The sequence below is a fragment of the Petromyzon marinus genome, chromosome 52 (genome assembly GCF_048934315.1).
Source record: "Petromyzon marinus isolate PM22_M1 ecotype Great Lakes invasive population chromosome 52, UKy_Petmar_22M1.pri1.0, whole genome shotgun sequence".
Taxonomy (NCBI): domain Eukaryota; kingdom Metazoa; phylum Chordata; class Hyperoartia; order Petromyzontiformes; family Petromyzontidae; genus Petromyzon; species Petromyzon marinus.
The window spans coordinates 11,836,336-11,858,712 of record NC_133718.1 but is presented as its reverse complement, the minus strand read 5'-3'; the positions used below and the strand labels follow the sequence as shown (position 1 = coordinate 11,858,712).

General features: G+C 61.2%; 1 protein-coding gene across 4 annotated transcripts in view; it reads right to left on the bottom strand.

The window, feature by feature from the left end:
* Window positions 1–38: 38 nt before the first annotated feature.
* LOC116953635 (uncharacterized) overlaps window positions 39–22,377 on the bottom strand; it is a 34,370-nt gene continuing 12,031 nt past the window's right edge. For 2 of the 4 annotated variants that reach the window (XM_076051863.1, XM_032974017.2), the window contains 6 exons: window positions 13,218–13,513; window positions 9,102–11,192; window positions 8,414–8,676; window positions 7,687–7,880; window positions 5,959–6,944; window positions 39–5,244 (listed from right to left, as the gene is read on the bottom strand). In XM_076051863.1, coding sequence (XP_075907978.1) covers window positions 4,057–5,244; window positions 5,959–6,944; window positions 7,687–7,880; window positions 8,414–8,676; window positions 9,102–11,192; window positions 13,218–13,355 — 4,860 coding nt within the window. In that variant the 5' untranslated portion in view covers window positions 13,356–13,513 and the 3' untranslated portion in view covers window positions 39–4,056. Of the gene's footprint in view, window positions 5,245–5,958; window positions 6,945–7,686; window positions 7,881–8,413; window positions 8,677–9,101; window positions 11,193–13,217; window positions 13,514–21,370; window positions 21,431–22,377 lie in introns of all 4 variants that reach the window. The other 2 variants (XM_076051864.1, XM_032974018.2) reach the window with 2 other exon arrangements.

The following is a 22,377-nucleotide window of genomic DNA, read 5'->3' as shown; positions in this document are numbered from 1 at the left end:
ACACGGAAGCCCACAACCGCACGGACTCGTACAGCCACTGCACGCACGCGGCACCTCCGGCCACGTCTCGCTTTATTTCTCCGGACATTGCCGTCAACGTCAATCAACAAGCGTTCAGGAATTATTATAAATGTGAATATTATTACATTTTAAAACCAATGACAGGAGCTCGTAACCTCAGCTGGAGGTGAACCATCGTCACCGCCTGGGGTGTAAACCATCGTCACCGCCTGGGGTGTAAACCATCGTCACCGCCTGGGGTGTAAACCATCGTCACCGCCTGGGGTGTAACCATCGTCACTTGGGGTGTAAACCATCGTCACCGCCTGGGGTGTAAACCATCGTCACCTGGGGTGTAACCATCGTCACCGCCTGGGGTGTAAACCATCGTCACCTGGGGTGTAAACCATCGTCACCTGGGGTGTAACCATCGTCACCGCCTGGGGTGTAACCATCGTCACCGCCTGGGGTGTAAACCATCGTCACCGCCTGGGGTGTAACCATCGTCACCGCCTCGGGTGTAACCATCGTCACCTGGGGTGTAACCATCGTCACCTGGGGTGTAACCATCGTCACCTCCTGGGGTGTAACCATCGTCACCTCCTGGGCTGTAACCATCGTCACCGCCTGGGGTGTAAACCATCGTCACCGCCTGGGGTGTAAACCATCGTCACCATCGGTGACGTGAAGCGAGGAATGCGGCGCGGCTGTCGGCCGCGGTCACTGCAGAGGTTTGCGGTTCGGTTCCGGCGGGCCGCCCCCGGTGATCACCACGACCGCGGCTGCGTCGTTAACGATCCCTGCTTCACTCGCGTGCCGCCGTCACCACGTGACTCGACCGGCATCACAGAGCAGCAACAACAACATCGCCCCCCCCCCCCGACTGCGAAGCGACCGCGCGCGCTGTTTGCAGAACACGGCACGAGAAGAACGGTCGCGCGGTAGTCATCGGCTCAAGGTCAAGAGGTCATCAAAGCCCCCAGTGCACGTGGAGGACTACCGACAGCCGTCCTCAACAACTCGCAATCAACTTACTAACGGGCGGACAGTATACAAGTCGCTAGCGGATACCCGGACAACGTAAAGAACGACGCAGAGAATGTAAAACCCTCCCCAACGCTACACTAACAACAATACAGTAGAGGCTGTGCGGCCATTTGTGCAAAAGATCAACGCTCACCTGAGTGACGGCGATACCCGGGATAGCCCCAGGCGCCTCGCCACCCCCCCCCCCCCAGCACGCAGGGGCCCCGGCGTCAGACGTCAAACAGCCGCGTCGCACGGCTGCCGAGTGTCCCCGTGTGGCCGGGACAGCCCCCCGCTGTGTGTGCCAGGTAAGCCCCTTCCTCCTCCTCATGTCTCTCACGAAGAGTTCATGACAATCCCCGATCTTGTCGCCGGTTTAACAAAAACAATTAAAAATCGTGCACAGCGCACGATGCGGGCAGTGGGCGGGGCTACCTGAGCAGTGGGCGGAGCTACCTGAGCAGTGGGCCGGGCTACCCGGGCAGTGGGCGGAGCTACCCGAGCAGTGGGCCGGGCTACCGGAGCTGTGGGCGGAGCTAGCCGATACGTGGGCGGAGCTACCTGAGCAGTGGGCGGGGCTACCTGCGCTGTGTGCGAGGCGGGGCTGATGGGGGGTGGGGGTGAAGGCTGCCAGCTCCTCACCCACGTGCCCTGGTTGACATTTGGTAATGGTCGATGCCAGATCTGTGCCAGTCTCGAGGTTGTTTCTTCTCTCTCGGTGCTGACTGGCGTCTGAATTTTTCTCGATTAACCGCGCCACAATTATTTATTTATATTTTGTTGCAAACTTTTTATTTCTTTCAAGGAGCGGTGAAAGTGTGGGGGGGAAGGGACATCTGCGAGGGGCCCCAGTTAGCTGCCCCCCCCCCCCGGTTCTTAACGAGCGGTAACTCGTTAATTCAACGTTAACTCAGCGAATAATTAATTGTAAACGATCGACGACGACGACGAGGAGGCGCTCCTTTTGGAAGAGTTCACCTTGCGCCAAAGAGCAGGCGCTCCCACGGATTTCTAAGGTCACGCGGATTTCAAAGATCACTTACGCGGATTTCAAAGATCACTTGCGCGGATTTCAAGGGTCACTTGCGCGGATTTCAAGGGTCACTTACGCGGATTTCCAATGGCTCATATAGCAGTAACGACCGACGAGGCGACGTAAACATGAGACAAGCACGCACACGCGCGTACGCACACACACACGCACACACACACGTGTACACACGCACACACACACGTGTACACACGCACACACACGCGTACACACGCACACACACGCGTACACACACGCGTACACACGCGCGTACACACACGCGTACACACGCAGACACGCGTACACACGCACACACACACACGTGTGTACACACGCGCATACACACGTGTGTACACACGCGCACACACACACACGTGTGTACACACGCGCACACACACACACACGTGTGTACACACGCGCACACACACACGTACACACGCGCACACACACACGTACACACGCGCACACACACACGTACACACGCGCACACACACACGTACACACGCGCACACACACACGTGTGTACACACACGCGCACACACACACACGCGTGTACACACGCGCACACACACACGTACACACGCGCACACACACACGTGTACACACGCACACACACGCACACACACGCACACACACACGCACACACACACGCGTACACACGCACACACACACGCACACATACGCACACACACACGCATACATACGCACACACACACGCGTACACACGCACGCACACGTGCATGGGTGCACAGAGGACACGCGTACTCACCACGCACCTACTAGTACTCACAGGTGCACATGCACAACAAGCACATCTGATCGTGCCTGGGCTATTGTCTTGAACAAGTCCCCACCTCACCACCACAATCCCTCACTCACCTACTCACCACCCACCGCCATGCACACTCACCTACACTCACCCACCGCCATGCACACTCACCTACACTCACCGCCATTCATTCACGCAACAAAGATCCCCTCCGTACAGCCTTTAACAGACTGTTGGGGAAAGTGCTGTTAACAAGCACCTATGAAGGCCAACACCACGCCCGGCCGCCTTTGTCTCCCCAGTGGTGAGGTTTACACACCACACCAGGTACTCATTTGAGGCTGAGTTGACCTAAGCGAGGCCCAGGACCGGTTCAGATTCTCGTCACCGGTGTTGGTGGCCGTGGGCGGGAATCGAAGCCGGGTCGCCGGGTTCGTAGCGCAGCGCGCTAACCGCTACGCCACCGCTCCCCGCTGACACACTCACACACTCACACACTCATCCACACTCATCCACACTCATCCACACTCATCCACACTCATCCACACTCACACACTCATCCACACTCATCCACACTCATCCACACTCATCCACACTCATCCACACTCATCCACACTCACACACTCATCCACACTCACACACACTCATCCACACTCATCCACACTCATCCACACTCACACACTCATCCACACTCATCCACACTCATCCACACTCATCCACACACACACACACTCATCCACACTCATCCACACTCATCCACACTCACACACACTCACACACTCACACACTCATCCACACTCATCCACACTCACACACTCATCCACACTCATCCACACTCACACACTCATCCACACTCATCCACACTCACACACTCATCCACACTCACACACTCATCCACACTCATCCACACTCATCCACACTCATCCACACTCATCCACACTCACACACTCATCCACACTCACTCACCGACACTCACCCCGCCCCCTGACCCCCCCCCACCAGTGCAAGACGGAGAGAGTCGCGTCAACCCCAGTCCTGACGGCAACCACGAACCCCAGCGCCACCGGGCCGCCGTCCACCTCGCCCGGGCCCCAGGGCGGCCTCAACGCCGTCGCCCACCACTCACCCCGGCCGGTGGGGGGGGGGGGGGGATCCGACCCCGACCCCCAACGCCCGGGGTCGCTCGGGGTCGTCGCTCATGGCGACGACCCCCAACGCTCGGGGTCGTCGCTCACGGCGACGCGTCAATGCGGAGGAGATTCACGGCCCGGGAGATTTCTGCGGGGTCCGGCGCCGCGAGGTACTGAGCGCACAGCCAGTCCTCCAGCGTCACCCCTCCTCGTCTTCCGCCGTCGCCCGCCCCGGCCTCCAGCGACCGCTCGGCGAACCTGACCATGAGCAGGGCCCGCTTCACGTCGAGCCAGTTCTGCAGCGGCTCGGCCCGGAGCGCGGGTCGGCCGCTCCCGCCGGCGCGAGGCGGCGGGGGGGCCGGGGGACCGCCCCCGGCCATGAGCCGCACCGCGTCGGCGCGGGGCCCCCACAGGAGGCACTGCAGCGCCGCGCGAGCGTCGCGCAGCGCCGCGGCGCGACGGCCGCGGCGCGTCGCCAGGAATCGCGCCAGCCGCTGCAGGCCCGCCGAGTACAGCGACAGCGGCGGGAAGGGCGGCAGCTCCTCGCTCTCCCGCTCCTCCTCTTCCTCGTCGTCGCCGCCGCCGTCCCCTCGCGGCGGCTCGGGCCGGCGCGCGCGAAGGCGGTCGGCCAGCGTGGGGTCGTCGCTGAAGGGGTCGGGCAGGTGGGCGAGGTGGTAGGCCAGCAGGCCCAGGTGGAACGCATCCGACTCGCCCCGGTGAGAGTGCCCGCTCGCGTCCTCCCCCTCGCCCGCCTCGTCGTGATCCTCCTCGTCCTCGGTGACGACGAGCAGCCTCTGCAGCTCGAGGTCGGCGTCGGAGGCCGCGGCGTCGGAGGCCGCGGCGGCGACGGCGGCGGCGGCCTCGGGCCTGGGCGCGGCGAGGTAGAGCCTGTGCGGCCGCAGGGCCCGGGCCCCGGCGCTGCGGCCGTGCGCCTGCAGGTGCTCGAGCGCCGCCGCGAGCTGCAGCAGCAGGAGGCACGCGAGGCGCTCGTAGCGCTCGGGCTCGGCGCGGTGCAGCGACACGGTGGAGCGCACCAGCGCCGAGAGCGGGCGGCGCGGCACGTCCGGGACGACGCTCACGGCGCGGAGCAGCGCCGCGGGGGCGCCGGGGGTGGGGGGGAGGGGGGCGACCGGCCCCGGAGCGGCGGGGAGTGGCGGCGGGCCGAGGTGCGAGGGGACGAACATGGCCACGGGAGGCCCCGTGCGGAGGACGTTGAAGTGGGGGGGCGGGCGACGGGTGGAGGAGGGGCACGGGTCCGCCTGGTGGGGGGTCCGCGGCCGCAGTGAGACCTGTGCGGGGAAGAGGGTGCAGGTAGCGGGGGGGGAGGGAGCAGAGGAGTGATGGCCACTTGTAAGCACTGGACTTCTGTGAAAAAGAGCTTTATAGCTCATCAGATTTCTCCAGCACTAGTATTCTGATTCTGAAGCACCGATTTGGCAAAAACAAATCGGCAACAATGTGACCGGCATTGGCGATGGTGCCACAGGAATGCAGCGACGCCGCTGTGGAGACGCGGCCCAGCGCTAGCACTGCGTTCGCCGCTCGTTGCAGAGGTTCGCGGTTCGATTCCGGCGGGCCGCCCCAGTTAATACTGCGCGTGTTTCAATTGCGATAATATTACTACTATACGCCACCTGCTTCACTTCACAGTGGACGTTGAAGATCCCGTGACGACCTTCGCAAGAGCAGGCTGGCGTCACGGTCCAAATTAGCCAAAATTACTCAATCAATCATCACCCTCCCCCTACTGCTCAAAGGCCAGATTTTGGGTCACCGTGTGCTGCACAGGGACAGCTGCCACGAGGGGTGCCCTTTTAAAAGATGTCGAGCTGAGATGCGATGATGTAAGTCGCCTATGGCGTGTAAACTTATCTCCGAGACACCGATCGATGTGCTTTGGGATAGAGGGTGGCGCCTCTTTTCAAAGCACATCGGTGTCGTCATCATCATCATCATCGTCGTCGTCGTCGTTATCACAGCGCCATCACGGCGCCGTCACCAACCTTGAGTGCGCATGTGGGCCCCGGCGGGCCCCGTCTCCGCGTCGCCACGTAGAAGACGGCGCCGGGCAGCGCGCAGCACGGGCGTGGCGACAGCAGCGTGAAATCGCTCCACGCCGCTCCCTCCCCGGCGGCTCCGTCTCCTCCGGCCCCTCCCTCCTCGGGCGGCGCCGGCAGAGCGAAGAGCCGGTGACAGCGAGCGGTGAGCGAGCGGAGGGCGTCGGCGTGGAGCCAGCGGATCCTCGCCGCCACGCCCACGCTGTCCTCCACGCCCTCCAGCAGCGTCGGCCGCCACCCGAGGGTCGTCGGCACGGCCGCCGCCGCCGCCGCCGCCATCCTGTCCGGTTTGCCGTGACGAAGCGGCTTCTGCGGCAGCGAGCGGGCCGACGAGGTCGCCGACGACGACGACGACGACCACGGTGGCGACGGCGAAGACGCGGAGGACGAAGGAGAAGCCGGCGTCGTCGCCGTCGCCGCACGGCCCACCGCGTCCCGGCGGGCCCGCTCCGGCGGGCCGGGCCTCGCCGGGCCGTCGGGGAGCCGCACGGCCGGATCGGCCGATTTCTTGGCCGGCGGCGGCCTCGGCGCCGGCTGCTGCGGCGGCGCCGGTGGCGGCGGGGGCAGGGGAGGCGGCGTCGTTGGGGGCGGAGGGGGGGCCGGGCCGTACGCGGGCGCCGGAGGCACGGGCGGCGGCGGTAACGAGGGAGAGGCGGGCCAAGCCGGGGCCGGCAGGGCCGGCAGGGCCGGCAGGGACGGCAGGGACGGCAGGGACGGCAGCTCCCGGCAGGCCTTGGAGGCGGGCGGGGCCCACCGGAAGGCGTCGGAGGAGGGAGGGGGGGGCCACGCCGCGCCGGCCGGGGGGTTCGGCGTGGGGGCCGCCGAGTTGGCGGCGGAGCGGGGGGAGCAGGGGAGGGAGGGGGCGTCCCTGGGCCCCCCCGTGCGCGTGGCCCGCGGTTGCTTCGCGGGGGCCATGCTGGCTCGACCCTCACCTGCCGCGCGCCATCGCACACACGGTCATCGACGTCACCGTCAACATCATCGCCGTCGTCATCTCTGTTAAAAAAGGATAATCCTCGCCGACGACGCGGATGTAACGTTCATCGTGCACGTCGTCATCACCATGACCGTCACGTTCAGAATTCTCATGAACATCGTCGCCACCACCATCATCATCACGACCATCCTCGTCACGATCATCACTCGTAGGGCGGGGCTGGGGGGGGGGCAGCACGACACAGCCAGCGAACTCTCGAGACGAGCGTCGGCCGCTAGGCAGGACGAGTGACGGAGGAATCCGCCTCTGGAGGGCGCCACCCGGCTCTGGCCGTGCCCTCGCCCTCCCTGTGCGCGAGGCAAGGATGCGACGGCCGTAGCTCAGATCAATTTAGAAGGGAGGGGCCGAGCCTTCAGCACCCCTCCGGCCACTTTTAACCCTACGGATGCCTTGCCATCATCTTCAGCATCATCATCGTCGTCGTCACCGACACACTGCGACAAAGATCTCCCGTATCGCCCCAACAGCCTGTCTCCCCAGTGGCGATGTTTACACACCGCACCAGGTACTCATTTGAGGCAGAGTCGACCTAGGAGAGGCCCATGACCGAGAATCGAACTGGGGTCGCTGGGTTCGTAGCGCAGCGCGCTAATCGCTACACTACCGCTCCCCACGTGCGTCCACACGTTCACACGGCCCCTCGTAAAGCGCTCACGCCTTAGCCGCGATCGCCGTACCCATGTTCCCGTAGACAAAATCCTGCGAGGACACGGGGCTCGTGGCCTCACCGGGGGGCCCGCGGGTCGTTCCGGGGGGCCCGGAGGTCGCGCCGGGGGAGAGCAGCGGCACGGAGAGGGGGGGCGCGGGGGGCCGCGCCGCCGCCCCTGCGATCGTCGGCTCGGGGCGATCGGGACCCTTGCGCTCGGGGTGTCTGGTGAGAAGCAGGAGGGAGGTGGGCACAAAGGGGCAGGGTGCGGAGGAAAGAGCGTCGTGTGAGAGAGGTACGGGTTTCATCGTGGCAGCCGTGGTCAGAGTTGGCCATCGTCAGGGGACTGCATCGTATTTCAACACGTTAGAAAGGGGCGCCCCCGGTGGCAGATGTCCCTGTGCGGCACGAGTTGACTTGGCACCAAAGGGGGGGGGAGGGTGGGGGACGATGGCTGCTGCGTGCGTAATCCCAACTTAGTAATTTGCGGTGTGATTTTTCATATTCGGACCGTGACGCTGGCACGCGACGGCCTAGTCTTGCGAACGACGTCACGGGATCTTTACCGTCCACTGTGAGTGAAGCAGACGGCGCGGAGTGATATTTTCAAGCTTAATACGGTAAACACACAGACCACCGCGGCGCGAGCCAGGGCGGGCCGCCGGATTCGAACCGCGAATCTCTGCGCCGAGCGGCGAACAAGGCCGCCACTTGGGCCACGCCACCGCCCCAACCGCCGCCCTCGCCGGGGCTCTCACCCAGCGCCGTGAAGCTGCGAAGAGCTGTTGGGAGACAGGGGCACGGAGCGAGTCCGGTGCAGCGACATCTGTGGCGCGTGGCGCTCGGGTGCAGCTGGGACCGGACTGTAAGCCGGATCCGGGTCCTCCTGCAGCGGCGAGCAGGGAGTCGGGCGAGCGGGAGTCCAGGCCCGGCCAGGGCCGCTCCGCTCCGGGTGTTCGGGTGGACCGGATGAGTGGAGCCTCTCCACAGAGCGAGACAGGCCCAGGCGGCCAGACTTCACCTGGGGGTGACAGGACAAAGGGCAAAGATCCCCCGTGTAGCCTCAGCAGAACGTTGGTGCAAGTGGTGTTAGCGAGGACCGATGAAGGCCCGCACGGCACACGAGGTGGGGGGTGAGTGGCCAACACCACGGGTCACCGGGTTCGAAGCGCAGCGCGCTAACCGCTACACTACCGCCCCCCCTGGGGGTGACGCACACGTGCGCTAGGACACACACGGAGGCGTACACACACAGACACAGGTGCACAGATACGCCGAGCACCACACGACGCGTATTACCGTTCAATTTACCTGGCCGTATTTACTGGGGTGGCCGCTGGGCTCGAACCGCAAATGATCTAAAACAAGGCTCTGCTGTGTGGCCACATGCCATCACAATGCCGTCACCTCGGCAAACACAACCACAACAGCAACCGTTGTAATTACCATGCCGATCTTCCACCGGGGTGGCGGTGGCGGGGAAGATGAAGTTTCTCCGTCGGCCCCCGCCGAGCCGGCCGCCTCCTCACCGCGCCGGCCCCACCGGAACAGCCCCCGGAACGAGTGCCAGCGCTTGGGCCTCGCTCGCTGCTCCGAGCCGTCTTCATCCTTCGGCGGTGCCGGCGCAGCCGCCAGGGTGGCGGCGGTGGCGGCGCTGACGGTAGCGCCCCTCGGCGGCTGGGTGTCCGCCGCCGCCGCCACCACCGCCGTCGCGGCCCCCGTCGCCTTGCTCTTGCCGCGTCCTCGCCCCGTGAGCTTACGCTGCAGCTGGGCCCCGAGCCCCCCGAGCTGGAGGCCGTGGCTCCTGGGGGGCGGCTGAGCCGGCTCGTCCTCCGGCACGTCTGGCTGCTCAAGGGGCGGCCTGCTGCCAACCCCGGCGGCGGCCCCGGCGGCGGCCACGGCGGCGACCCCGGCGGTGACCCCGGCGGTGACCCCGGCGGTGACCCCGGCGAGCGGTCTGCGCGGAGGCAGCTGCCCCCTCGCGAAGACGGGTGGCGGTCGCGACGTCTCGTGGCGCCGGTGGCGTTGGGACGCGGCGCCGCGGGAGGGGTCGCCATCGGCGAGGGGCAGCGTGGGGGCGGCGGGGTAGCTGTGGCACGACGAGAGGAGGTCGTAGGCCCCCTCTTCGTCCCCGTCCTCACCGACGCGGTTGAAGAAGACCTCCCCGGACGGCGACGCCAGCTCTCCGTGCGCTGCCGACTTGGAGAAAATTACGGCACCGGCGCCGATCGCCCAGCCGGGACCACCGCCGCTGCTGGTGCTGCCGTGGCTGCTGCCGGTGCTGGTGCCGGTCGCGGATGCGTCTCCTCTGGGTGGCCCGGGACACGCGGGGTGTCTGGTGGGAGACTTGAGGTGGCCGGGTCGGGTCAGGCCGGACGCGTTCGTCAGCGCCGAAGATGTGGGCCCCGGGGACCGATCGGTCGCCGCCGCCGGCTCGCCGGGCCGGTAGATGTCGGCGACGGCCTTGCGGCTCGCCTGCCGCACCTCCGCTGGTTTCTGCAGCGAGGCCTCACGGAACTCCCCGTCCCGCGGCGGCGCCGGCAGCAGCGCAACCTCATCGACGTCCTCCATCTGCAGTGTCTCGCCCGTGCGGTAGAAGTCCGCCACGGGCATCGCCCGGCCACCGCCGCCGGCACCGTCGGCGCCGTCCGTGTCGTCGTCGCCTCCGTTGCCGCCGCCATCCTCGACGCTGCAGTGGTCGGCGTCCGTTCCTCTCCCAGCCGAGCGGGGGTCGTCGGGGAGGAGCAGGAGGAGGGGAAGGGGGCGAGGGGGGCCGCCGCCGCCGCCGCCAGGGCCCGGCAGCGGCCACCCGGAGACGTCCTCGCCGCCGGACAGGTCACCGAGCGAGCTCGAAGTGGTGGACAGGAACTCGACGTCGTCGGAGACGCAGCTGGAGAGGCGCGCGGCGAGGGCCGCGGCGGGGGCCGCGCCGCGGCCTCCGCCGCCGTCCGCCGCCCGCGACCTCGGCCACGGCGCCGCGGGGAGCTCGAGGCGGTCGAGGGACTCGACGGCCACGCCGCTGTCGCGGCTGCACTGCGCCGTCAGCACGCCGCCACCGCCGGCTCCCCAGGCCTCGCCGGCCCCATCGCCGCCGCCGCCGACCCCGCCGAGCGGGCCGCGCGACTCGGCCGATCGCTGCTTGCGGTCCGTGTCGTTTCGCGCCGGATGTCCGCGGTCGGCCCCGGCGGCGGTCGCGAGGCCGGACGGCGCGACGGCGCCCGGCGCCGAGCCACGGCGCTTCCCGTTGGGCGTGGCGCCGGCGGTGCCCTCGTCGCTATCCTCGCCGCCGTCGTCGTCGTCGTTGTTGTTCTGGGCCGGGACGCGTGCCGGGGACGACAGCGGGGATGGGGACGCCGGCGGCGGCGGAGAGACGGGGGACGGCCGAAGACCCAGCGAGACCCCACCGGGACTCGGAGGGGTCCACAGTTCAGCCGCCGGCTTCCTGGGCAGCGGCGGCTTCACCCCGGGGGGGCGCTTACCCCGCTCGCCGGAGCCCCCCGTCCCCGAACCCCCGTTCTCCATCGAGGGGGTCCCAGCCTGCATGCGTGGGGGGGGGTAGCAACTGTGACCGGCCGGGTGGATGCGGGGAAGCGGACGAGCTGATCTGGCTTCCGTGCTGGGCCACCGCCCGGGTGGCCTCGACCTCCCCCCCCTAGGTCGACTTAAATGAGCACCTGGTGCGGTGTGTAAACATCGGCACCGGGGAGACAAAGGCGGCCAAGCGTGGTGGTGCTGTGTGTATGCGAGTCTCTGTGTGCGTGTATGTGTATCCACTTATGGTGAGCGGTATGGTGAGCAGTAGTGTAGCGGTCAGCGCGCTGCGCTACGTAGCCGGCGACCAGAGTTCGATTCCCGCTCACGGCCAACACCGGTGACGATTATCTGAACCGGTCCTGGGCCTCCCCGAGGTCGACTCAGCCTGGCCTTCATAGGTGCTGCTACTCGCTAACAGCACTTTCCCCAAGAGTCTGTTAAGGCTATTCGGGGGATCTTTTTCTTTGTCTTGTGTGAACGGGTGAAGCGAGTCAGTGAGTGAGAGGCACGCACTAACGCACACATACATCAACTACGGCCACCATTCGCCACCAAGTGGCAGTGATGTCACCACAGCGCTTGTGCCAGGCTAGGTGCACTTTGAGGCCACGTGAAGTGTGGAGGACTCGCTGCTGGCAAGGTAACACGGTATGGTACAGACCCGGGTGGTTACAGGTTGGCCGACTGAGATGACTGCCAGATACACCACCTGTGCTCCCTACTGTGCAGTTTAGCATTGCATACAATCACAAACGTACACACAGGCACACAACACACACCCTGTGCACCCCCGCCCTCCGCCTCCCCCATACCAACTCCCCTAGCATCCTCCGGTGAGCACGGTTGGCTACGAACGGCACGAAGGAAATTCAACAAACACACATACATGTTCATAATAAAGGTTTTTGGGTTAGATCGCGTTATTTATAAATGTGTCGTAACCCTCCACCACCCGACACGGCCAATCAGCAAAATAAAGTGTCACGTTGACAAAAGACAATTAGTTCACTACTTTAGCCCACCGGTGTGTTGAAGAGTGAATCCACAACATTTACAGTTTGAATACGACGTTTCGCTGGTAATTACATCCAGCATCATCGGGCAATTTGCCAGGATGGTAAAGCCCTCACTTGCTCTCGGTCTTAAATAGAGCAGCAGGGTGACATCATCAATTAACTCATTTCAGGTGCAGTGATTTGAGGCGGAGCGGGGTTATTGTAATTATATAATCGATTGGTAATCAGTCAATGGTTATGATTAGTAATGAGTTGTAGATTAGTAATTAGTTGTAATGTGTGTTATTGTGATTATATGCACATTAGTAATCCGTTAATTAATATGTGTTTCCCCTATAAGGATTGTAATATGTATTATTTAATAATACGCTTCCAAGCCGCACTAAGCCTATAGCTATCAGAACGATTAAAGTTATTTCTGTTTCTCTCAATTTCAATGGATTCTCCAATTAGTCTTTGCCAGTAATAATTAGTTTTACACAACACTTCAACGTTATCAAAATCAATTGAGTGTCCTTGGTGACAAGCATGTTCTGCCACTGCCGACAGTTGTGTTTGAGATAATTTAATATTTCTCTGATGTTCTTTTAGTCTTATGCTGATGTTACGTCCCGTCTGTCCAATATAGCATCTGCCACATAAACAATTAATCCGATATACACCTGTTGATAATTTAGGTAATTCGTCTTTCGTGCAAGATACTAGTTTTTGAATTTTGTGTACTGTACCAAATCTAGCGAAACGTCGTATTCAAACTGTAAATGTTGTGGATTCACTCTTCAACACACCGGTGGGCTAAAGTAGTGAACTAATTGTCTTTTGTCAACGTGACACTTTATTTTGCTGATTGGCCGTGTCGGATGGTGGAGGGTTACGACACATTTAGAAATAACGCGATCTAACCCAAAAACCTTTATTATGAATAATATTGGTCGCGAAAGCCTACATGTTAAACTGACACATACATGTTGCTACTGCTGTTGCTACTCTTCCCAATACTCCTGCGACTCACCTGCTTCTGCTGCTGCGCTGCTGTTGTTGTTGCTGCTGCTGCTGCTGCTGCTTCGTGCATCGCGCGGGGCTTGAAGCAGCTGCTGCACTTGGAGGGCCTCCAGGTCTGCGGGGTGAACTCTGGGCAGGCGCCGCTCATCCCTCACGCCCGCCCGCTCGCTCGCGCCGCTGCCGCACCGCCTCCCCCACGCCGGCGCCGCGGCCACCGCCAGCTCATCACCACGCGGCGGCGGCGGCGTGGTGGTGGTGGCAGCGGTGTTGTGGCTCAGGAACGAATGCCTCTCTCCCTGCGGTCCGCTGCATTCACCACCGACAACAGCAGAATTGACATCAGCACCACCGACAAGATAACGATCATCATCCTCGTCACGATTCCGCTCGTTTACCCAGGAAAGCCTCTCGCCAATTCCTGCGGACTCATTTCCGTGCGGCGGTGGCGGCGGCCGTGCTGCCGTACGAGGCTGCCTGTACTCCAGCACCATGTGGAGGCAGCAGCGAGGGTTGGTGGATTGCACACAGATGCCGTGAAACTCCCTTCTCCCGTGGGCGTCGAGGAGGAGCCGTACCCTGGCTCGCCAGGAGGAGGAGGTACAGCAAAAATGTGGGCTCCGGCTGTCCCGTCCGTACTGGATCGAGTGTTTCCCCCTCGCTCTCAAGCGTGGGTTCTCTCCGGGCGCTCCAGTTTTCCTCCCACACGTAAACACTCACTCATTTGGCCGACAACACCTCAACGTGGGCAAATGTTGGTCACGCCGGCTCACTGCCGAGCGGCTGCTGCTGCCTTCCCGCCCGTCCGCGGCGGTTTCCTCCTCCTCCGGGCGCCTCCCGAGTCGTCGTCTCTCTCGCCACGAGAACAACGAGCGGACGCCGTGCGGCGGTGGTGCACAGTTTCATGTTGACGTTTTTATTATTTTAATTATTGTCCTGATTTCAGGTGGCTCCTGCCGAGTTCCCGCAGTAGGGGGCGATGACTGCTGTGTGTGTGTGTGTACTGCAATTCAAAATAACCGATTCCTGGTGCGATGTAACTGCTCTAACCACCGTGCCACCGCTCAGGACGTGACGCAGGACAGACAGAACCCATCATCACTCGCTATCGCCCGCGGCGGATAAAGCACCAACTGTGGCACAGCAGAGTCCAGCGGCGTGGTTTTAGCCGGCGACGCACGATGGTGTCCTCTTGCGAACGACGTCAACTGCATCTTTAACGACCACTATGAGTGAAGCAGGCGGCGTGCGGTAGTGGTGTTGTTATCGTGGCAGTATTAACCAGGGCGGCCCACCGGGGTCGAATATTGAACGTCTGCAAAGAGCGACAGAACGTGCTACAGCCAGGCCACATTGCAGCCCCACGAAGATCCTACAGAGACAAAGGTCCCCCGCATAGCCTTAACAGGCAAGTGCTGTTAGCGAGCAGCACAAATGAACGCTGGCACGGCACGCAAGTGGGTGGGTGGGGGGCCAGCACCACTCCCAGATGTCTTTGTCTCCCCGGTGGCGAAGTTTGCACACCGCACCGGGGATTCACGTTTAGACGCCGAGCCAACTTATGGAAGGCTCAGAACCAGATCAGATATTCGTCAACCAATGTTGGTCGCGTGCAGGAATCAAACTCGGGTCGCCGGCGTTTGGAGCAGCGAACTCCACCACCGGAGTGGAGCGGTGGAGTTTTCGCCGCGAGGCGCCCCGGATGCCGACCCGCCATCGGTCAGCGTCTCTTCGGGGGCGTGCTTGTACCGTACGCGCGCGGTTGGGCACGATGTCCGACGTTTCGGCCCCACGTGCCAAGAAAGCTCCCCGGGGCACGTGGAGCGAGCGAAACGTCGGGAAGCCGAGAGCGACGCGCCGGCGCAACCGCGGGAAACCTGCACAGCGTAAACTGCGATCGGCTCAAGCCGAGCTGAGCAGGAATAAGAGAGTGAGCGAGGCGTGAACACGGGGAAGGGGGGTGGGGTAGGGGGGGTGGGCAGTGGGGGGGGGGCTCGGGTGTGAAATCACCGCCCAGCAACAAAGGGGAGAGCAGGGAGAGCGTGAGAGGGGGTGGGGAGAGAGTGATGAGCGAGAGATGAAACACAGACGGGGATGGGTGGGAGGAGGGAAGAGATGCGAGTAGGAGAAAGAGGAGAGAGAGAGGGGAGAGATGGGGGGGGAGAGCATGTGGGAGAAATGGGAGAGGGGGTGAGAGAGGGGGGAGAGGGGGGAGAGAGAGGGGGGAGAGAGAGGGGGGAGAGAGAGGGGGAGAGAGACGGGGGAGAGAGAGGGGGGAGAGAGAGGGGGGAGAGAGAGAGGGTAAAAATGGGGGGGGGGGGGGAAAGAGAGCATGTGGGAGAAATGGGAGAGGGGGGAGAGAGAGGGGGGAGAGAGAGGGGGGGAGAGAGAGAGGGGAGAGAAAGAAGGGAGCGAGAAGGGACAGAGGGGAGAGGGGGAGGTGGGTTGACGGGAGAGTCGGAGAAGATAAAGAAGAGACAGAGGCGTGAGAAAGGAGAGAGTGGAGAGAGAGGGAGGGGAGGGGAGAGAGTGGAGACAGAGGGGTGGACGAGAGAGTGGAGAGATTACACAGGAGAGAGGGGGGGACCAAGGGAGATGGAATGGGCAGCCGGGGGGCACTCGACGTGGGGGGGGGGGTGTGAAAGAGGGGAATGGGGGGGGACGTTGGGGACGAAGCAAAACAAAGGAGGCATCGCCCACCCAGCCACAGGCCCAGCGCTGGGGAGCAGAGAGGGGGGACCAGCCACGGGGTGGCCGGGCCGTGAGTTAGAGACGGGGGTAGGGGTGGGGGTTATGGGTGGGATTAGGGGTAGGGATAGAGGTTAGGGATGGGGTTAACGTTAGGTGTAGGGGGTTAGGGTTATGGATGGGGTTAGGGGTTAATGTTAGGGATGGGGTTAGAGGTGGGGTAAGGGTTGGAGTTAGCGATGGAGTTAGCGATGGGGTAAGGGTTGTGGATGGGGGTTCGTGATGGGGTTCGCGTTGGATGCTGAAGCAGGGGCATCTGCCTTTGTTCTCTGTTAAATCATCACCGCCCCCCTCCGTGTTGATCATTAAGCCAGTCACAGCCTCAACGCCTCCCCTGCACCCCCAACCGGCCCCAGCACAAGCGACCCAACACCACCCTGCACCAGGCAGCGTCCGGCAGCTCTCAACAACACCCAGCACCCCTTACCCACAGCACAAACTCCTCCCCATCCTGGACGGTGGGCACAGAAAACAAAGATCCCCCGTCTAGCCTCAACAGACTGTTGGGGCAAGCGCTGGAAGCGAGTAGCACCACGCCCGGCCACCTTTGTCTCCCCAATGGCGATGTTTTTATACATCGCACCAGGTTCTCAATTGAGGCTGAGTCGACCTAGGGGATGCCCAGGACCGGTTGAGATAATCGTCGCCGGTGTTGGCCGTGAGCGGGAATCGAACTCGGGTCGCCGGGTTTGCAGAGCAGCGTAGCGCTAACCGCTACACTCCCGCTCCCCAAAGACAAAGAACCCCCGTGTAGCCTGCACAGACTGTAGGAGCAAGTGTTGTTCGCGAACGCCTCCAAAGGCCGCTCTCCACACGCGCGCGCTCTGCACGCCCAGCGCACCAAGCACCACGAACTTCACATCCTCATCCCTGAACCATGCACCCAGCAAACCTGCACTCAGCACACCCCCCCCCCCATCGCACTCAGCACACCCCCCCCCCATCGCACTCAGCACCCCCCCATCGCACTCAGCACCCCCCCCATCGCACTCAGCACCCCCCCCCATCACACTCAGCACCCCCCCCATCGCACTCAGCACCCCCCCATCGCACTCAGCACCCCCCCCCATCGCACTCAGCACCCCCCCCCATCGCACTCAGCACCCCCCCCCATCACACTCAGCACCCCCCCCCATCGCACTCAGCACCCCCCCATCGCACTCAGCACCCCCCCATCGCACTCAGCACCCCCCCCATCACACTCAGCACCCCCCCCATCGCACTCAGCACCCCCCCCATCGCACTCAGCACCCCCCCCATCGCACTCAGCACCCCCCCCCCCATCACACTCAGCACCCCCCCCCATCGCACTCAGCACCCCCCCCATCGCACTCAGCACCCCCCCCATCGCACTCAGCACCCCCCCTCATCGCACTCAGCACCCCCCCCATCGCACTCAGCACCCCCCCATCGCACTCAGCACCCCCCCATCGCACTCAGCACCCCGCCCCCTTCGCACTCAGCACCCCCCCCCCTTCGCACTCAGCACCCTCCCATCGCACTCAGCACCCCACACCCCCGGCCCTCTGCACCCCCCCCACTAAATGCGCCGCCGCATTCATAATTCACGCGGGGGAAATGATTCCACTGCTGCTGCTGAAGCAGGAGGGGCGTCTCCTGCATCGGTTGTAGGGGCTCTGTTCACGCGGACACAGCGGGGGGGGGGGGCAACCCCCCCCCCCCCCCACACCCCTCCCCCCACGTGGAGCAGCAGCAGAAGAAGTCTGTGCCGTGCGGGCCGTGCGATGAGGGAGCCAGCGAAGATGTTCGAAGGCGGTGGTTGTGACGGTGGCTTTTTGAGCTACGGGTAATAGAAGGGTAATGTGTGTGGTGATGGTGGTGGTGATGATGATGGTGGTCATTAACCTGAACCGGTCCTGGGCCTCCCCTAGGTCGACTCAGCCTCAATTGAGAACCTGGTGCGATGTGTAAATTTCGCCACGAGAGAGACAAAGGCGGCCGGGCGTGGTGTTGGCCACCCACCCCCTCATGTGCCATGCCGGCCTTTATAGGTGCTCGCTAACAACACTTGCCCCTACAGTCTGGTAAGGCTATACGGGGGATCTTTGTCTTTGATGATGGTCATGAGTTATGGGGGTTAGGTGATGGTAGCGGTGATGGGCGTGAAGTAGCGTGCGATGCATTATTGTGATGGTGACGATGTGTGTGGGTAGTAACTGGGACGGTGGGGTAGGCGATCGTGGTGGGAGATCAGAATATCGTGATGGATAATGATATGATGGGTGATGGTGGGTGATGTGATGGGGAATGGGTCATGGGAAATATACGATGGTGATGAGTGCTATGATGGGTGATGGGTAATGAGAAATGGATGATGTAATGGGTGATGTAATGGGTTATGGGCGATGATGATCGTGATGATGGGATTAGCAAGGTACCACTTGGCTTCTAGGGGAGGTCTAACTCCTGGGGGAGGGGTGATAAGGGAGTGTGTGTACTGTGTGTTCATCTGTGTGTATGATTCTGTGTGTGTGTGTATGGGGAGCGGTAGTGTAGCGGTTAGCGCGCTGCGCTACGAACCTGGTTACCCGGGTTCGATTCCCGCTCACGGCCAACACCAGTGGCGATTATCTGAACAGTCCAGGGCCTCCCCTAGGTCGACTCAGCCTCATATGAGTACCTGGCGTGGTGCTGGCCACCCGCCCTTTCCATGTGCCGTGCCGGCCTTCATAAGTGCTTGCTAACAGCACTTGCTCGAACAGTCTGTTAAGGTTATACGGGGGATCTTTGTCTTTGTCGAGCAGTTGGGTGGTGGTGGGGAGGGGAGACAAAGGCGGACGGGACGTGGCACTGCCCCCCCCCCACCGCGCTCCCCACATGTGCGCGCCGTGCCGCCCTTAACAGGCGCTCGCTGACAGCACCAGCAGGAAGGCGAGCGTGGCAGAACACGTGTATTGCGTCAATGGCCTCAATATAATAAAACGTTTCCTTCTCCAATGTCATTGTCGAGGGCTCTTGCACCTCCCCCCCTCACCACAACTCCCCCCCACCACCCCCGCCCCCCCGCCCCCCCCCCCCATGCTTTCACTGCAACGGCAGAGATCCGAAACCCTGTTCCGGGAATGGATTTGGCCACACCACATCAACATGCATGGAAAAAGAACGAAATAAACATCTTGATATATATCGCTGATTTCAAATTCACGATAATGAAAATATATATGGTACGTTAATTATGGCATAGGCACGCCTTGTACTAATCTAGTGGCAGTGCCTTATGCCGCCAATTATAATCCATACTCTTCTCCTCCACTCACCGAAAGCGTTCCGGAAATTAAGTGACTGCTTCTGCCTCGGTCAAAAAGCGTTGTCGTCATCACCACCATGACCATCATCATCGTGATCACCATCGTCACCACCACCATCGTCATCACCACCATAGCCATCATCGTCGTGATCACCACCACCATCGTCATCACCACCCCCATCATCGGCATCACAACCATCGTCATCATCACCCCAACTTCCGATTAGCATGGTTGGCTATGTACCATGTGAAAGAAGGTCAACATACATGTGTATCATCATCATCACTATTCGTTACATTCTCCCTCTCCACCACGACCACTCCCCACCCACCATCACTTAGTGGAACACGATTAATAATTTAATGGGGGTCTCGCTTCCTTGTTGAGAGCCGCAGAGTGAGATGAGTCCACGGGCACGTGGAGAGATGGAACAGACCTTGCATCATCATCGGCAGCATCATCATCATCATTCTCACCATCATCTTCAACAGCAGCATTATCAGTATCAACATCATCAGCAGCATCATCGTCATGACCACAATCATGATCTATAGCAGGAACAATCATCGGCAGATAATTCAGCAGCAGCAGCCAATTCAGCAGCAAAAACATTATCTACATCATAATCAACTTCAGCAGCAGCATCAACAGCAGCAGCAGCATTAGAGCAGCATTATCAGTAACATCGTCACCAATACCACCATCAGCAGCACTGCAAATTCAATTTACCCTCTCTCCTACTCGACACAAAGATTAAGACAAACAGCACCAGTATAGCCTCAACAGACTGTTGGGGCAAGTGCTGTTAGCATCTATGAAGGCCGGCACGCCACATCAGGGGATGGGTGGCCAGCACCACGCCCGGCCACCTTTGTCTCCCCAGTGCTGATGTTTACACACCGCACCAGGTACTTGTTTTAAGACTGAGTCGAACTAGGGGAGGCTCAGGACCGGTTCAGATATTCACTGCCATCGATTATGCACGTAAGCGGGAATCAAACTCCGGTCGGCCGGGTTCTTAGCACAGTGCACTAACCACTGCGCCATCGCTCCCCAAACACTCACACTCAAGTGTTGGGTGGACATAGCGTCTACACACACACACCCATAACTAACACGCACGTTTGAACACATTTTCCATACACTTTCCACCCACAACCACACACAAAAAACGCACAGCACACCACTCCACACACATGTGCATATAGTAAACACGTGTAGGCAAGCGCTGTTAGCAAGCACCTATTAAGGTCAGCACGGGGAATGAGCGAGTGAGTATTGTGGCCAGCAACCACTCCCGGCCGCCTTTATCTCCCGAGTGCTGATGTTTATACCACACCGCACCGGATACTCATTTAAGGTCGAGTCGATCTAGGGTAACTCCAGGGCAGGGTCTGATGCCATTCACCACCAATGTTTAAGCTAAGCTATTTAAAACTATTGTTTATTTTACCAGGTAAGGCCCACTGAGCTACATAGCCCTTATTCAGAAGCAACCTGGCCACAAACGAAGTGGATTATCACGTGGAAATTTAGCGCAGCCAAATACTCCAAACCCACGATTCTAAGTGTGGATGGAAAAACCGGAGATCCCGGGGAAAAAAAATCCACGCGACCACGGGGAGAACACACAAACTCCAAGTATACAGGTATCAGGATAGAACCCACGACCTCATGTATACCACGTGAGGTAGTCAACATCTCCCCACCGCGGTGCGCACACCTCACCACCCGAGCGCGAGAATCAAACTCGGATGGCAGGGTTCACAGTGCGCTAACCACTGCACCACCGCTCCCCACAAACGTGCACGCGTGTACACTGTGTGTGTGTGCGCAGATGAGCGTAACCCATCACGAGACACGGTTACAATTCGTACTTTCCCCAGGTCTAATGTTCACCGACGTGGCCCAGCGGTGGCGCGCTCGCCACTCGCTGCAGAGGTTCGCGGTTCATCCCTGGTGGGCCGCCCCGGTTAACACTTGCGGTGGTTTGTATAAACCGTAAAATACCAACTGCGCCGTTTGCTTCACTCGCAGTGGACGCTGAAGGTCCCGTGACGTCAGTGAAAACGGGAATTCGACCGTTGTGTGCCAGCGTCATGGTCCAAATTTGCCAAATTGGAAAAAATTACACCGAAAAATCACTCACTTTGGATCACACACGGAGCAGCGACATCACCCTCGACCTTGAAACGACCGCGGGCTGTGTCTGTGAAACACAGCGGCACCTTACTTCGTGATGATCACCCTGCTCTCAAAGAACTATAGCGGCAATACCACAATGTACCATCGATTGAGTGGATGAGCAAGTAGGTGAGTGAGTGGTTCAGTAAGTGAATGATCAGGTGGGTAGGTGAGTGGATTAATGAGTGACAAGGGGACTAAGTGAGTGGTTGGGTGGTTGAGTGAGTGAATGATCAGGTGGGTAGGTGAGTGGATTAATGAGTGATGAGGGTGACTGAGTGGTTAGGTGGTTGAGCGAGTGAATGATCAGGTGGGTAGCGAGTGGATGAGCGACACGCTACCCCTCCGTCAAACACAGCAGCTACTTCCTTCGCGATGACCGCCCTGCAGCCATGTGATAATGATGTCGCCAACAGCGCACAAGCGCAATACTATTACGATTCACGAACTCCGTACACGTGTACACACACACACACACGTGTACACACGCGCACACACGTGTACACACGCGCACACACGTGTACACACACGCAGAATGTACACACACGAGCACGCACGCCGGGTCCACACAAGCACACATACACACACGCGCGCGCGCGGGGCGTGCTTGGGAAGTGTGATGTACACACGCACACACACACACGTGTACACACACACACGTGTACACACACGCGCGCGGGGCGTGCTTGGGAAGTGTGTGTACACACACACACGCTCACACGTGTACACACACACACACACGTGTACACACACGCGCGCGGGGCGTGTTTGGGAAGTGTGTGCAGCAGCGATAGGCACGGGGAAGCAGGAGCACCGCTGCGCCGCGCCGATAGCGGGGGGGTGTGGGGGGGGTGTGAGGGGGGGCTGGGGGGTGTGGGGGGTGTGGGGGGGTGTGGGGGGGTGTGGGGGGGGTGTGGGGGGGTGTGGGGGGGGGTGTGGGGGGGGCTGTGGGGTGTGGGGGGGGGCTGGGGG